The sequence below is a fragment of the Eschrichtius robustus genome, chromosome 5 (genome assembly GCF_028021215.1).
Source record: "Eschrichtius robustus isolate mEscRob2 chromosome 5, mEscRob2.pri, whole genome shotgun sequence".
Lineage (NCBI taxonomy): Eukaryota > Metazoa > Chordata > Mammalia > Artiodactyla > Eschrichtiidae > Eschrichtius > Eschrichtius robustus.
The window spans coordinates 36,354,415-36,369,969 of NC_090828.1; the positions used below are offsets into that span (position 1 = coordinate 36,354,415).

Genomic DNA, 15,555 nt, shown 5'->3' on the forward strand with positions numbered 1-15,555 from the left:
TTTAATGTTATATTAATACGCTTTTGCATTATCATATCAAACACTTTCAATTGTAGGAAAAATTTACTAAATCTGTGAGGAATTTTTGCTTTAAAAAACAGATTTTGTTAGATTACATCTGTAAGCATTTAAAGCTAGTAAGGATAGAGATTGTTTCAGCCTAATGTGTCTTCCCCAAACAAACCTTTGCTTTACATAATAATGTAATACAGAGTTTTAGGTAAGGATTTGACTCTGGTGTGACTCTTTCCTGAGGAATATTCCTGAGGGAAGAAAAGAATCTGCCTCATGTATGAACATATATGATACTTTCTTTTTTTCTCCCTTTCAAGGTTATTCCTTAAATCTTTACTAAAGTTCAACAAAACATAAAAGATAGATAACCTGGAGAAAGGGAGAATTTTATTTAATGGCAAATCAAGGCGATGTTATTAATTTTGTGAGACTTTTTTCTTATCCTAGTGCATGTCACCATCATTAAAATATCCATTTCTTAAAGAAATATTCCTATAAAAAAGATAGCAAGTGAGGAGATGAAAGGATATACTATGTGACAGGCATTTTGTATAAATGTTTCCATAGCTGGATAATAGTATTTATGTGAGATTTTTATTAGGCGGTAGCAGTTACTTTGACAGGAGACGTTGTCCTTGTCATTTCCTGGTAACCATGAACCACACCATTAACCACAAACTACAGAAGATGAAAACAGCTGGTGTTTTTATCACAGAGGGAGATGATACGGCTTGGGAATATGAGAGGATTTAGAATTTGTAATGGTTAGTGGTTTCTGTCTTGGCTATTTAATAAAATGCCTAGTTTTAGGAATTAAAGAAGATTGAAGTGGCAAATATTTTTACTTTCATATCATAACCTATGGAAAAATCTATTATTGTAACATTTTCCAGGAAAGGATAACTCACTTTTACTCCGGGGCTTCCAGCTTTGTATGAACAATGTCTACGTCATTAATATACCAAAAATATAATTTAATACTACATGTATCAGAAACAAATTATGCCAGTGTTGATAATGATGCAGTATCATTTTTATCTTTTAACAGTGGAAAGAGTGGAACGAGAAAACCTTTCAGACTATTGTGTTCTGGGCCAGCGTCCAATGCATTTACCAAATATGAACCAGCTGGCATCCCTGGGGAAAGCCAACGAACAGTCTTCTCATAGCCAAATCCACCACAGTACTCCAATCCGAAACCAAGTGCCCGCGTTACAGCCCATCATGAGCCCTGGTCTTCTTTCTCCCCAGCTCAGTCCACAACTTGTCAGGCAACAAATCGCCATGGCCCATCTGATAAACCAACAGATTGCCGTTAGCCGGCTCCTGGCTCACCAGCACCCTCAAGCCATCAACCAGCAGTTCCTGAACCATCCACCCATTCCCAGAGCAGTTAAGCCAGAGCCAACCAACTCTTCTGTGGAAGTATCTCCAGATATCTACCAGCAAGTCAGAGATGAGCTGAAGAGGGCCAGTGTGTCCCAAGCTGTCTTTGCAAGAGTGGCGTTCAATCGCACACAGGTACCGTTAGCAATGAACATCACAATTGGTGATTCAGAATAATACTAAGGACAGATTGTGGCAAGTATTAGTTCTTTCTTATCTCTTTAAAACTTTTTTTATGGATTCCAGAGCATGTGGAATTAGATTAATTAATAATCCTCGGTTCATGAAATACTGTCACCATTGATCCATACTTGGCCATAATTAATTAATCAGTTTCAGTAATGTAATGAATGTCTGTGAACCCACCACCCAGCTCAGGACCTGAAATGTTACCAATGACTTGGGTCTCTTTATGTGCTCCTCCTCTCCTCCCTTTTTTTCATTTGCTTTTCCCCGGACGTAACCCTGATCTTGAATTTTGTGGTTATCATTCCTTGTTTTTTAAAAAAACTAGTTCTAGAACTATTCATGCCCAAACAATCTATTATTTACCTTGTCTTTGAACTTTATAAAGAGAATATCACTATATGTCATCATTTCTATAGTTTTTTAACAAACCCTTCAAAATGTACAAGTTAGATTTAAGATATTGATAAAGTAAAAATGGGTAAATTACTCATATTTTTAATGTTTTGAGGGAATTATATGCCAAAGTAATATTAAATGATAAGACGGTAAACAATTTATTTATTTATGTCTTATTTTATTGAGGGCTGCTCATAATTAAGAAGTTCTTTCCCACCAGTGCTAAACGTGAGTGTGCATAGGAATCACACTGTTTTAAGGCAGTTAAAACACAGATTGCTGGGCCTCTTCCCAGAGTTTCTGATTCACCAGGTCTAGGGTGGGACCCAGAAGTTTGCATGTCTAACAAGGTCCCAGGTGATGCTGATACTGCTGGTCTGGGTCACACTTTGCGAACTAGTAATCTAGCTCTTATACTGTTGTCCCTCTGGTATCTGCAAGGGATTGGTTCCAGGAACCCCCCACGAACACCGAACTCCACAGGTGCTCAAGTCCCTTATATAAAATGGTGCAGTACAGTTGGTCCTTCATATCTGTGGATTTCACATCCGCAGATACAGAGGACCAACTGTGTGTGAGTAACGAAAAAGTAAAAGTGCATAATCTTAAGGAGCTAACAACCTGGTAGTGAAAAAAAAAATATACGCAGATAATTAGAGTAAAATATGAAGTAAGGTGAATAATGCAGGATAATGTGAGCAGTGATTGCAGGGGGTGTTCATGAGGAGTCATTAACTGTCAGTAGAGTGAGTATGGTAAGTCTTTAAGAGGACGGTGGGTTTAATTAGCCACCCTACTAAATGCAAGGCAGGGAGCCAAGCTCTGTGCAGATGCAAAGATGAAAAAGATCGTGGGTGAGCACATATGTGAACAACTGATTTGAGTATGAGGTTGCTGGGCAGTTAGACCTTGAAGGATAAATAAAATTTAACAGGAAAACATGGAGAAGAAGGGTATTTTAGGCTAAAAAAATTCACAAGAAGTGTTGATTCAGAAAAAGGCGGGATTAGTTGGTAGTTGATAGCAGCGCTAGATAATAAAACTAAAGGTGGAGGGAACAGATCTGAAAAGGTCTTGAGGCCGTGCTAAGAACTTTGAACTCTATTTAATAAGCACTGGAAACCCTGAAGGTTTTACGTAGGAATATGCTGTGATCCAGTGATCAGAATTGGATCTTAGGAAGACTTTCTTCCCCTTAATGATAGCAAGAGGGTTAGGAATATCATTTAGGAAGCCACCTTAAGTGTCCAGCTGAAACGTGTAGAAGTTTTGAACAAGACTGACGGCGATGGAGTAGACGGTACAGTCAAAAAGCATTGTGAGAGTAAAGTTGACAGTGCAACTGCCTGGAGTGGAGATAACACCAAGGTTTGAGCCTGGTGACTGAGAATAAAGTGAAATTATTTAGAGAATCAAGGAGGGAGTTGAAAGAGATGGTTCGAGTAAGGTTAAAGTGATTATTTTGGATTGGGCTATTTTGACTTTGAAGTGCTAGCAGACTTCTTAAGTGAAGATGTGCAGCAGTCATTGAAAATAACAGTTTAGTGCTAAGAAGAGTTGTCAGGGTTAGAGAAAGAGATTAGAAGTTTATTCACAGAGCCTGGGATTTAAAGAGACAGGGGAAGGAGGGGAGAGGCCACCAGCACTACTAACACCAGAAAAAGAGACAGAGAAATGCCCAGAGAGGTGGGGGCAGGTGGAGGTGGAAGAAAAGGGAGATGCTGATAAAAGTAGAGAGGACCTGGGTAAAGAGTTTCCAGGAGGAGACTGGTCTGTGTCTGGAAAACTAAGAAGTCTGGGAAGGAGAAGCTTGAAACCGTGCCATGAGATTTGGCGATTGGTTGGGAGAGATCTTTGGCAAACTTCAGAGTATAATTTCATTAGAGTGGTGAAGGCAGGAGAGAGAATTTAGGAGTTCAGGAGTGATTAACTCTTGAGGATACAGAAGCAGTGGCTGCAAATTACTCTTTCCAAAATTTGGTGTTGAAAGGGAGACCAGAAATGGGTTGACAGTTTGAATGTGAGAGGGAGTCAATTTGAGATAGAAGAATTTGTGAGGTAGTTTGGGGCCTCAGCTGAAGTCAAACAGCATGAACTCGTGAGGAACCAACCACTGTGGTTTGGTAACAGTCTTCAGCCACGCTGGAACTGCAGGAGTAGGAGCAGGGAAGAAACGCAGTGGGATTGTTTGAGGTTTGGTGCTGACAGCTTAGGTGTGGCAGGAGACCAAGAAGGGTGAAATCTCTTGCTCCATGACTCCTAGCTAACTTATACATTCTATTATTGACAGAGTCAATACATCATTTGAAAATGAGTTTGGAGGTTCACAGAGGGCTGCACATGTTCCAAACATCACTCCACTGCTATTCTCTTGTGACTCAAAGTACTGGGGCTGCATTTGTGTGTCCACAGTTATCTGAACTGGGGTTATGAAGAACTCTGATCCTTTTGGGCAAGTCTGTTGCATACTATTATAAAACACAAAGTAGAAGGATGTGTCTTTTAGTCTGTATCTTGCAGTTCTCTGTGTGTGTGTGTGTGTGTGTGTGTGTGTGCGTGCGTGTGTGCGTGTGCGTTCTTTCATCTATCATTCATGTTCACGAATAGGCATTTCAAGGCTAGCCAATATTTTATTGCTGGTTATTTATACCGCTCCTTTGGATAAGGATAAAATTGAGAGCATGGTCGTATTGCTTTGGATTTTAGAATCAAATACAGTATACATTTAATCCAAATAGCATGAAGCATGAGAGAAGAAGACTCACGATGAGGCTAGACAAAAGGCGGGCCGTGTTGGTGTGAGGAAATGCTCTGCCAAGGCCCTAGACTCCTGGAGGTCTGTCTTCTCCTGCACAACTCCTTTTGTCTATTTTTTGGGATTAATGATTTTTCTTTGGCATTGCCATCTTTCAAGTGCCAAGTTATAAAAGGTCTAAGTGAAGCATGGAACGCATTTTATTATTTTCCTCCTGCCATTAAATTTGTAAGATGGCTACACCCAGAAAGAAACATTCACATTCAATCAACATGAGCTTGAGTTCATGGGCGAGCCTTGAGGATATCAAATGGAAACTGCATAGGAATGTATGAGTATTTCCTTTTAAATTTCTGCTTTTAATTTGGGAAAGCTTTTCATCCCTCTGGGATCATAACCTGTTGTGTATAAAGCCCAACCTAATCAAAGTAGATGGTATTGACAGAATGACATAGTTTGAACTTAAGCTGGAGGTCAACAGACAGATTGTTTCTGCTGTATATACTGTAGTCACTAACAGCAAGGTTGGACAGCTAGGTTTCACCAGCAGCATTGTTAAATGGAAAATATGGTGTACTATGCCCCATGAAACCAACTGTGGATTTTCCAAATGGTAGGCTTTTTTTTTTATCACATGAGTGGTAAAATGATTTGTCAGCTATAATAAACAAATAATTAACTTTATGGATAATAACATAAACAACTTGTTAATCTTTGGATAGAAAAGAATCTCAACATTTTTTTCTTAAAGCAAACAAAATCCGATTTTAGATGGACACCTAAGGCCAATATTAGTCTTGTACTCAGTTGTTTTACTGATATGTAGCATATCCTCAGCTTACTGAATATTTTTCAGAAATAGTTCGTGATAACTATTACTCATTTATTATCAAATTCAATAAAAAGCAATTTGATTTGTCACCCTATAGTTTGTGCTCCTGGATTTGTTCTTGATGATTAGGCTAAGAACAAATCTAGCAATTAGTTCCTCTGTGTGTGTGTGTGTGTGTGTGTGTGTGTGTGTGTGCGTGTGTGTAGAACAAAAATCACATGCACAACATTCATAAATGAATCTAGAATTGTAAAAAAAAAATAGTCTAGTTTTTCATGTTTAAGACTTCCAGATGAAAAGCTCAAATTCATAATAAATAGCATTTGAAAATAACAGTTCTTCGAAGAAAAACGATTAATTACTTTGTGTGTCTGATCCATTGCCACTGTATCATTTGGTGTTGTAAAGTAACATAATTAAGGGAATGGAGCTATATTTCCAAGAACTTGCTTTTTAATACATTTTAATTTTAATCAGTGTGTCTTTTAAAAACATAAAATATATTTGTTTGATAAAATGATCCCCTACCCATACTTCATGGCAAGGTCATGACTTCTGCCAGAGTCAGAGAGAGACAACCTTTTGCCAATCTGATTTTATTATTTATTATTATTTTTTACATTTCTCTATTGGTTTCTTAATACTGTCCAAACTAAGAACATAAATTAAGTCACATGTTCTGGGCAAGGGAAACAGCACGTTTGAGATCATGGAATGCCAAGATGTCGAATCTTCAGCTTGGACATGAGACTAATGTAATTCTAGATGCAGGGAGTAGCAGAGCATCACATCCTATCTGAGCCATCAGCATGGTAGAAGCCTATTTTTGTCCTTATGACCTTATATAAAATATACTCAGAGCACCATCGCTTACTTCTTTGCTAGACTTTTGAAAGAAAAGGTTAGCCCTACTTTTCATGTCTCTAAAGACTTTCATGGCAAATGGGACCCTACGAGACGAGTAAGATAAACGTGATGTTTTCTGACCTGATCGTTAATATTCAGGCAATCCTATGACACATTTCTAAGCATTTCTGTTACCTGTGGTCACAAAGTAATGTGATACACCAGAGGAGGCTGAGGCAGATCACAAGCCTGCCCTTTTTTCCATGCTTCACGCCTCCCCCAGCACCACCCCCACTGTCCCGCCCCATGATTTACTTCTCTCTTTTCTTTTTTTAAAATTTAATTTAATTTAATTTTTTACACAGCAGGTTCTTATTAGTTATCTATTTTATACATATTAGTGTATACATGTCAATCCCAATCTCCCAATTCATCCCCCCCCCCCCTCCTCACTGCTTTCCCCCCTCGGTGTCCATACGTTTGTTCTCTACATCTGCGTCTCTATTTCTGCCTTGCAAACCGGATCATTTGTACCATTTTTCTAGATTCCACATATATATGTTAATATACAATACTTGTTTTTCTCTTTCTGACTACTTCACTCTATATGACAGTCTCTAGGTCCATCCTAGAGGCTCTACAAATGACCCCATTTTGTTCCTTTTTATGGCTGAGTGATATTCCATTGTATATATGTGCCACATCTTCTTTATACATTCATCTGTTGATGGACGCTTAGGTTGCTTCCATGTCCTGGCTATTGTAAATAGAGCTGCAATGAACATTGTGGTACATGACTCTTTTTGAATTATGGTTTTCTCTGGGTATATGCCCAGTAGTGGGATTGCTGGGTCGTATGGTAGTTCTAGTTTTAGTTTTTTAAGGAACCTCCATACTGTTCTCCATAGTGGCTGTATCAATTTACATTCCCACCAACAGTGCAGGAGGGTTCCCTTTTCTCCACACCCTCTCCAGCATTTATTGTTTGTAGATTTTTTGATGAGGGCCATTCTGACCGGTGTGAGATGATATCGCATTGTAGTTTTGATTTGCTTTTCTCTAATGATTAGTGATGTTGAGCATCCTTTCATGTGTTTGTTGGCAATCTGTATATCTTCTTTGGAGAAATGTCTATTTAGCTCTGCTGCCCATTTTTGGATTGGGTTGTTTGTTTTTTTGATATTGAGCTGCATGAGCTGCTTGTAAATTTTGGAGATTAATCCTTTGTCAGTTGCTTCATTTGCAAATATTTTCTCCCATTCTGAGGGTTGTCTTTTCGTCTTGTTTATGGTTTCCTTTGCTGTGCAAAAGCTTTAAGTTTCATTAGGTCCCATTTGTGTATTTTTGTTTTTATTTCCATTTCTCTTGGAGGTGGGTCAAAAAGGATCTTGCTGTGATTTATGTCTATTAAAACATAGGCAGAGTGTTCTGCCTATGTTTTCCTCTAAGAGTTTGATGGTGTCTGGTCTTACATTTAGGTCTTTAATCCATTTTGAGTTTATATTTGTGTATGGTGTTAGGGAGTGTTCTAATTTCATTCTTTTACATGTAGCTGTCCACTTTTCCCAGCACCACTTATTGAAGAGGCTGTCTTTTCTCCACTGTATATTCTTGCCTCCTTTATCAAAGCTAAAGTGACCATATGTGCGTGGGTTTATCTCTGGGCTTTCTATCCTGTTCCCTTGATCTATATTTCTGTTTTTGTGCCAGTACCATCCTGTCTTGATTACTGTAGCTTTGTAGTATAGTCTGAAGTCTGGGAGCCTGATTCCTCCAGCTCCGTTTTTCTTTCTCAAGATTGCTTTGGCCATTCGGGGTCTTTTGTGTTTCCATACACATTGTGAAATTTTTTGTTCTAGTTCTGTGAAAAATGCCATTGGTAATTTGATAGGGATTGCATTGAATCTGTAGATTGCTTTGGGTAGTATAGTCATTTTCACAATGTTGATTCTTCCAATCCAAGAACATGGTATAGCTCTCCATCTATTTGTATCATCTTTAATTTCTTTCATCAGCGTCTTATAATTTTCTGCATACAGGTCTTTTGTCTCCTTGGGTAGGTTTATTCCTAGATATTTTATTCTTTTTGTTGCAATGGTAAATGGGAGTGCTTTCTTAATTTCACTTTCAGATTTTTCATCATTAGTGTATAGGAATGCAAGAGATTTCTGTGCATTAATTTTGTATCCTGCTACTTTACCAGATTTATTGATTAGCTCTAGTAGTTTTCTGGTAGCATCTTTAGGATTCTCTACGTATAGTATCATGTCATCTGCAAACAGTGACAGCTTTACTTCTTCTTTTCCGATTTGGATTCCTTTTATTTCTTTTTCTTCTCTGATTGCTGTACCACATCTTCATTATCCATTTGTCTGTCCATGGGCATTTAGGTTGCTTCCATGACCTGACTATTGTAAATAGTGCTGCAATGAACATTGGGTTGCATGTGTCTTTTTTTTTTTTTTTCAGAATAAACTGGATCTAATCAATTTTATCAGGTAGTTTCATGAGTCTCAGATATTCTTGTATCATGTATTATTTTTTTCTTTCAATTTCCATATATATATATTTAACATCTTTATTGGAGTATAATTTCTTTACAATGTTGTGTTAGTTTCTGCTGTATAACAGAGTGAATCGGCTATACACATACATATGTCGCCATATCTCCTCCCTCTTGCGTCTCCCTCCCACCCTCCCTATCCCATCCCTCTAGGTGGTCACAAAGCACTGAGCTGATCTCCCTGTGCTATGCGGCTGCTTCCCACTAGCTATCTATTTTACATTTGGTAGTATATATAAGTCCATGCCACTCTCTCACTTCGTCCCAGCTTACCCTTTCCCCTTCCCGTGTCCTCAAGGCCATTCTCTACGTCTGTGTCTTTATTCCTGTCCTGCCCCTAGGTTCTTCAGAGAGCTGGAAATGCTTAACCAATGTCTGATAGGTGCAGGAGGGTGAAAACCCAGCTCCTTGCCTCCATAGCGGGGACAGCACTGAAGTGTGACTTCTCCTGCAGAGCTCTCTGCAGGATCGGGCTGAGGCTGGGACTTTGTTTGGATCTCCTCCATTTTCTGACCTGCTTCTCCCACTCCTTCACCAGTTTCCCTCAGAAGCACTTCCTGAATAAATCACTTGCACAGGAATCTTTATCTCAGGATGTGCTTTTTATCCCAGATTATAGATCAAGGTCATTGCTAGTCTAATTGGCATTTGGTTATGCCATGGGATAGTAGTTTGAATAAAACTTATCTTCAGTTTTATACCTACTACCTTCACAAATCTAAGGCAAGATGTTATTATGGGAATAGTATAGAGGTTTTTATTGTACTACTTTGTTTTGAAAATATTATCAGTATTGTTCATAAATCATGAGCAAGATGTTGTTAAGGAAATAATATATAATTGTATAGAATTTTTTACTGTACTACTTTCTCTTGAAAATGTTATCATTATTGTTATTTTAAACTGAGTCCCCTGAATTCAGTGGGCTGATATTGATATTAGCCAGATTTACTTGTGGATATTGAATGTGGTGGGGGGGAGTTGGTTAGAGGGATGGGGGAGAGGGAGAGAAGGAATAAGACAGAAACAGACATTGAATATGTGGCCCTATGAGATCTTTCAAACTTGACTTAAAGCCATCCTTACTGAGTCTCAGAGATGAATTATGTGATTTATGTGTGTTTCAGAGTAACTTTGCTGCTCAGCCCTGCCGCATCGCCAGTGCTCTGTCAATGATGCAGATGGGTCTGTTAGGCTGATAATTTCAAGAAGTAATAGGACCAGTGCTCTGTCAGGTTTTATTTTTTTGCATATTCATTTTTCCTTGCTTCTATCCCAAATTTATTTTAGTGTTGGCACACTTTCACTTATCAGTCCTATGGACATGAAATAAGTTGCTTGGCTATTTACTGTGTTTACATCTTTGCATTTTGACAGTTTAATTATGAATCCTAACCTAAAGCATTCTTTTGCCCCTGTCACTTTATGGACTTAAAAAAAATCAATCAGGGGCTTATGACTATATGAAAAGGTTTGTGACTATTTTACAAGGCTTAATATTGCCCAGGAATGGTTAGGGGATGTCCACTGACCTCTAATAAGAATGGTTTCATGAAATATGTACAGTAAATCTTCCTTAATAGATAAACTATTCTCTAATTTATTTAAAAATCCAATGACCTACATATTCATATGTTCAGAAATCTCCCATTTACTAACATTATTTCTCCTTTGAGACCTTCCATCTGAGCAAATCTGTTAAATGAAGTAGAGGAAGCTTTGATTGAAACTAGGCTAAATCCATCGGAACGAATGCCCTGCCACGTGTGAATGGGAGCATTAGAATGCCAGCAAAGGGAAATGAGGTGTGATTCTCTGCCCCTGTCTGCACCACTATCCCCTTACCTTGAAGGTGGGGTTCAGGGAATATCCATACACAAAGAATTGGCATTAAGAGGTTTGTATTGCTTGAAAACGAGACTTTTGCCACATTCGTTATTTACACAGTGTAGTTATTTTTCTTTTTCCTCTAGCAGATTATGCCATAACTCAGAAAGTTCGGGTTCATTTTGTGTCTCAGGTAGCTCTCCTGAGCCAATTCTTAGAAACATGTTTTCAGTAGAAGCTCTTGTGTGTTTTGCAAAATGTGTTATTCTTCTGCAACAGAAAGGCCTCTAATTTGGTGTCTTGCTCCTTCTTTAGTTTGATGAAAAAGTCACAAAAAGTTACACAATTTACAACCTTTTGTCAAAGGCCTTTTTTGAGAAAGCTGTTCATCTTGGTTTTACCTGATAGGGAAGAGGATTTTTTAAATCCTTTGGGAACTCATTTGGTTGACCTGTCCTTATTTGCCTACTTTTTATTTTTTATGAGACTTTGCAAAAAATCTGCTGTTTACCTATCAAAGCCACATCATTTGAAAAAACTTAAGGCCAGGGTCATAAATACAGCTCATGAAGTCACTCAGCAACCAGAGAATGTTTTCAACAGATTGGAAAATTAAATTGAATTATGTATCAGGAAAATTGGCAGTAAGGTCAACAGCTAGAAATGTAAATGTCTTTGTGTGAAATGACATGGACTTTGCTTTTATGCTTTATTGGCACTGTGTTTATAGTATTTGCCCACCCGTATTATTAAGGTTAAAAATGTCTAAGGACTTACTAAACATATTTCGAAGTGGCACAGTTAGGAAGAGATGTGTAGCAACAAAATGAAAATTTTAGCAACCAAAATATTTGGAAGTCTGAGCTTTTAGTGTGTTACCAGTTAGTTTTTTGGGGGTTGGGGGGATCTTCTCTTTTAACTTTGTGTTTGATTCATACATATTGTTAGCCAAAGGTAGGCATGATTTAATTACATGTACAGTTTATATTTGTAGAAAACTTGACCTCCAAGATATTTAGAATTCTTTCTCAGCTGACCTCTGGTCTCAAGTCATTACTTCTCAATATCCAGTAGAGATATAGGCACTCAGCAAGTCATACAGGAATAGAATACAATGTAAATCCAGGGGTCCTGACTCCATGGTCCAGTAAGCTGGTTATAAAATGACAAGGAAACCTGTGAGAAAAAGGAAGTCCTCCAGCTGAAAGATGGGCTGTAAATATGAAATGCTGCAGATCAGGCATGAACATGTTATTGGGTTTTGAAGCAAATAACATACCCTCTTTTGATTTCAGCATTAAATTAATAAAGTAGGAAAAGATGGCCCTGCAAGCTTCATAAAATAGGTACTCTTTCATTTCAGAATCACTGGCTTGAATTCATAGATTTAAAGATTGTAATAATATTAATATCTCCTAGGATAGCAGTGTCTCAGAGTTATTCAGTGACTTAAGGATGGCCCTCTAGATAGTGGTCTCAATTTAGTCCTCCTTACGTATAAAGACTATCATTAATTAGCACTTTTTAGGCAATTTCAGCCAAAAAGCGTGGGGGAGATGCTGGTTCTGTTTGTGCTTTGGGTAAAGAGAATGTTGATTCAGTAGCTGTCAGACGTATGTCACCCCTATTCCCATTCCTAAATCTAATTGAAATAGAGCATTTTATGTAAAAGAAAATATGAAGACTCCTTTTTCCCCGTCCTTCACAAAACTTGTACCGAAGAATCAGAGGAAAGAAATATGACAGCACACTCTTCTGTCTATTCCTTTCATCCCTGATCAGTGTGCAAAGTCCTTAAAAATTAGTTGCTGAACTATTATAGAAAATTCAGGTTTTTCTACTTTACTCAAAAAGACTGCCTTTTGATGATGGTTTTATAAGTTTTTGTCACTATTCTCTAACAAGGAGTGATTGACTCATTTCACACAGATGAGGGGGTCTCTGTCCTAAATAAGGTATTTCACTTCTAGTGAGTGTGTCTCAGTAGAGACCTGCACTTTTAGTGGGAAAGCCTAGTTTTATTATTTAACTAGTTTCTCCAAGTCCTGGGTGATGTTTATAATTAAAGTAGAATTTTTATAGAAGAAATATAAGGAAACACTAGCTTTAGATTCCATTATTTATATGCTTTTCACCTTTGCTTATTCAAAGTAACTAGAAAATACATAAATGGTTCCTTTTTTGGCCATTGATTGAAATGATGACCATTTGGCCTGGGGTTAAGTGCATGTTTGTTCAAGTAAAGTGAATTAAGTTTAAAGGCCAAAAATTCTGTGAGAAAAATATAACTGAATCACTTTGAAGTCAATTGGAAATTACAAGGTTGTTTAAATTCTATCTGCAAGTTTTGTGCCTAAAATTATTCCTGTAGACAACAGTATTTACTTTCAAATTTCTCTGACTGCAACATCCGGTAAGAAGTAATTTTTACATCATGAGCTAGTACACATACACACACTCACACATTTGTTCACATATGTATGTATGTCTGTTTTGAGTTCTATCTCATTTCCAACTGTATCTTTATCTGTCTGTATATTTATTCATGAAAGGAAAAAAAAGCCTTCATGAAACAATACGTGTGTGAAGCACTGTGGTAATTTCTAATCTATTTAATTGCATTTTGTTATAAAAAACTAGTTATGATATGCTAAATTAATTTTATCATCCACTAATAATTGTGACCCATGCTTCAACAATGATGCAGATTAAGGCTGATTTTAAAAGTTACTTAAGGAAGGAAAGTGGTTTTACTTCCTTGAAGTATAAATGAATATCTTAGTTTAGTGCTGTCCTGAATGTCCATATGGTCATTTCGCTTTAGATAATTTATTAAATCTTGTTTTACATTCTCCTCTATCCCAAATAATTTTAATTATTATACTTCCTAAAAATTTTTTTTTAATATTTTCTGTGTTCTGTATGGGAAGACATCTAGCAAAATATAAGTGGAGGGCCTTGAATATTTGAAGTTGCAAATTTAAAATAAGAAATGTACTTTGATGTTAGTTCTGTCTTTATTTATCCATTCATTTAACAAATATTTATTAAGCATTCAGAGACTATGCTAGGGTTATAATGAGGGCTAACGGTTATTGAACATTTAACACATATAGGGTACAGTTATAAGCTCTCTAGGGAATCCTATGAGGGAAGTGCAATTATTATCTCAATTTTACAGGTGAGGAAACTGTGCCATAGGGAGATTAATTAACCCTTGTCCAGTTGAAGCCCAGTTTTGAGCCCGGCAATTCTAACTTCAGAACTCATACTCATATCCCCTTTTTTCTCAATCATTTCTGTTATCATAGAGCAGAAAGACACAGTCCCTCCTTCAAGGAGGTACGAGGAATAAACAGACTTTTAAACCAGTAATCCCATTGTGGTATGATAAGTACTGTAATATGTTGCATGTACTGTGTAAGAACAGATGCTTTTGACCCTGGAGGTGATTGAAGCTAAGGCAGAAATTGTTCAGCAAGAAAAAATAATGTTTTATAATTATTTCAGGACGGAGTCAACTCATATGTTAATAGACTGCTTTTCTTCTTATATCTGAATGCATTTGATACATTTGAGATATAAATATGCAATAAATGTATGTTTTTGTTTTGTTTTGTTTTTGAAAGTACTATTTTTGCCAATGTTTTGACAAAGTAGCCAAAGCTAGTAAATTTTTTGGAAGTTTGCCAACAGTTGTTTCACAGAATACTCATGGAAACTAGGAATAACCAGGGCCCAGCACTTTGTGAATTCAATAGTCATGGTGCCAGGTACTTGAGGTGTTAGTAGAAACCATGTATGTGCCCAGAGCTGAGAACACCACTGGTAAATGTTTCCAAAAGGAACCTGTTCAGTTCTGTATTTGCTTTTGCTTTTTGGTGCTAATGTGTTTAGAAAATTTTGACTTAGATTGTGCACCATCCCCCATTCCAGTACGTAAGACTTCCTAGAGATAAGAAGGGAAGGAAGAAAATGACATAGGACTGTTTATTTAATTGCATCTATCGTTGTATAGATTAGGTGGGTAAAAAGTAGTAAAGTTGCCAGGAATCTGGTTTTGGCTAAGTTCCTCCATGGTACATGCTGAAGTGTGGCTTGGACAAGGGGATTGCAGTTAAGAAAGCACAGACTGCTTTGGTTTCAAGAATGTTCTGTTGCACCTACTAACTTTGCTTTCCATGCTTACAGTATTCTGATGTGTCAGATGGCACAAGCGAAGTTTTATTATATATACACTAGAAAGAAACCTGTCTGTGAGGGAAGCGTTTCATTTAATAAATTGCAGGTTTGGGGTGCATGGAATATTTGTTCTAAAGTGGAGTTTGCATGGCACAAAATTTCAGTATTTATTATCTTATCATTGTCAATAGGTTGTATGAGAAGATCTTGAGTTATTGTGAGTTAGGCTTTTAACATGTGGTCCGTCAGGGCCTGCTGCTGACTGTTTAGCAAAGATGGGACTCCCACTTCCAGAAAAATGAGAAATATGCATCTGATGCTTTCTTAGGGCCCTATATTCCTGTATATCCCCAACTAACCACTAAGCACAAAATGTACAGATTCTCCTCCCAAGGAGTTTACTATATGATGGGAGAAAGAGGTTTTATAGTTACACAATGTAAAGATGATAAGTGTCATAAATGTGAAATAGAACTAGTGCCATCTCCCTTCAAAGGAGGGAGAAAGTATTGCCAACTGCAGTGTATATACATATACAGATATATACATAGTCTTTTAGTGCAT

General features: G+C 37.4%; 1 protein-coding gene across 3 annotated transcripts in view; it reads left to right on the top strand.

Annotated features, from left to right (window-relative positions):
- The window catches only part of SATB2 (SATB homeobox 2), a 191,952-nt gene that overhangs the window by 110,919 nt on the left and 65,478 nt on the right, over nucleotides 1-15,555 (top strand). For all 3 annotated transcript variants that reach the window (XM_068544717.1, XM_068544715.1, XM_068544716.1), the window contains one exon: nucleotides 1,064-1,536. In XM_068544717.1, the coding sequence (XP_068400818.1) occupies nucleotides 1,064-1,536 (473 nt within the window). The remainder of the gene's footprint in view (nucleotides 1-1,063; nucleotides 1,537-15,555) is intronic.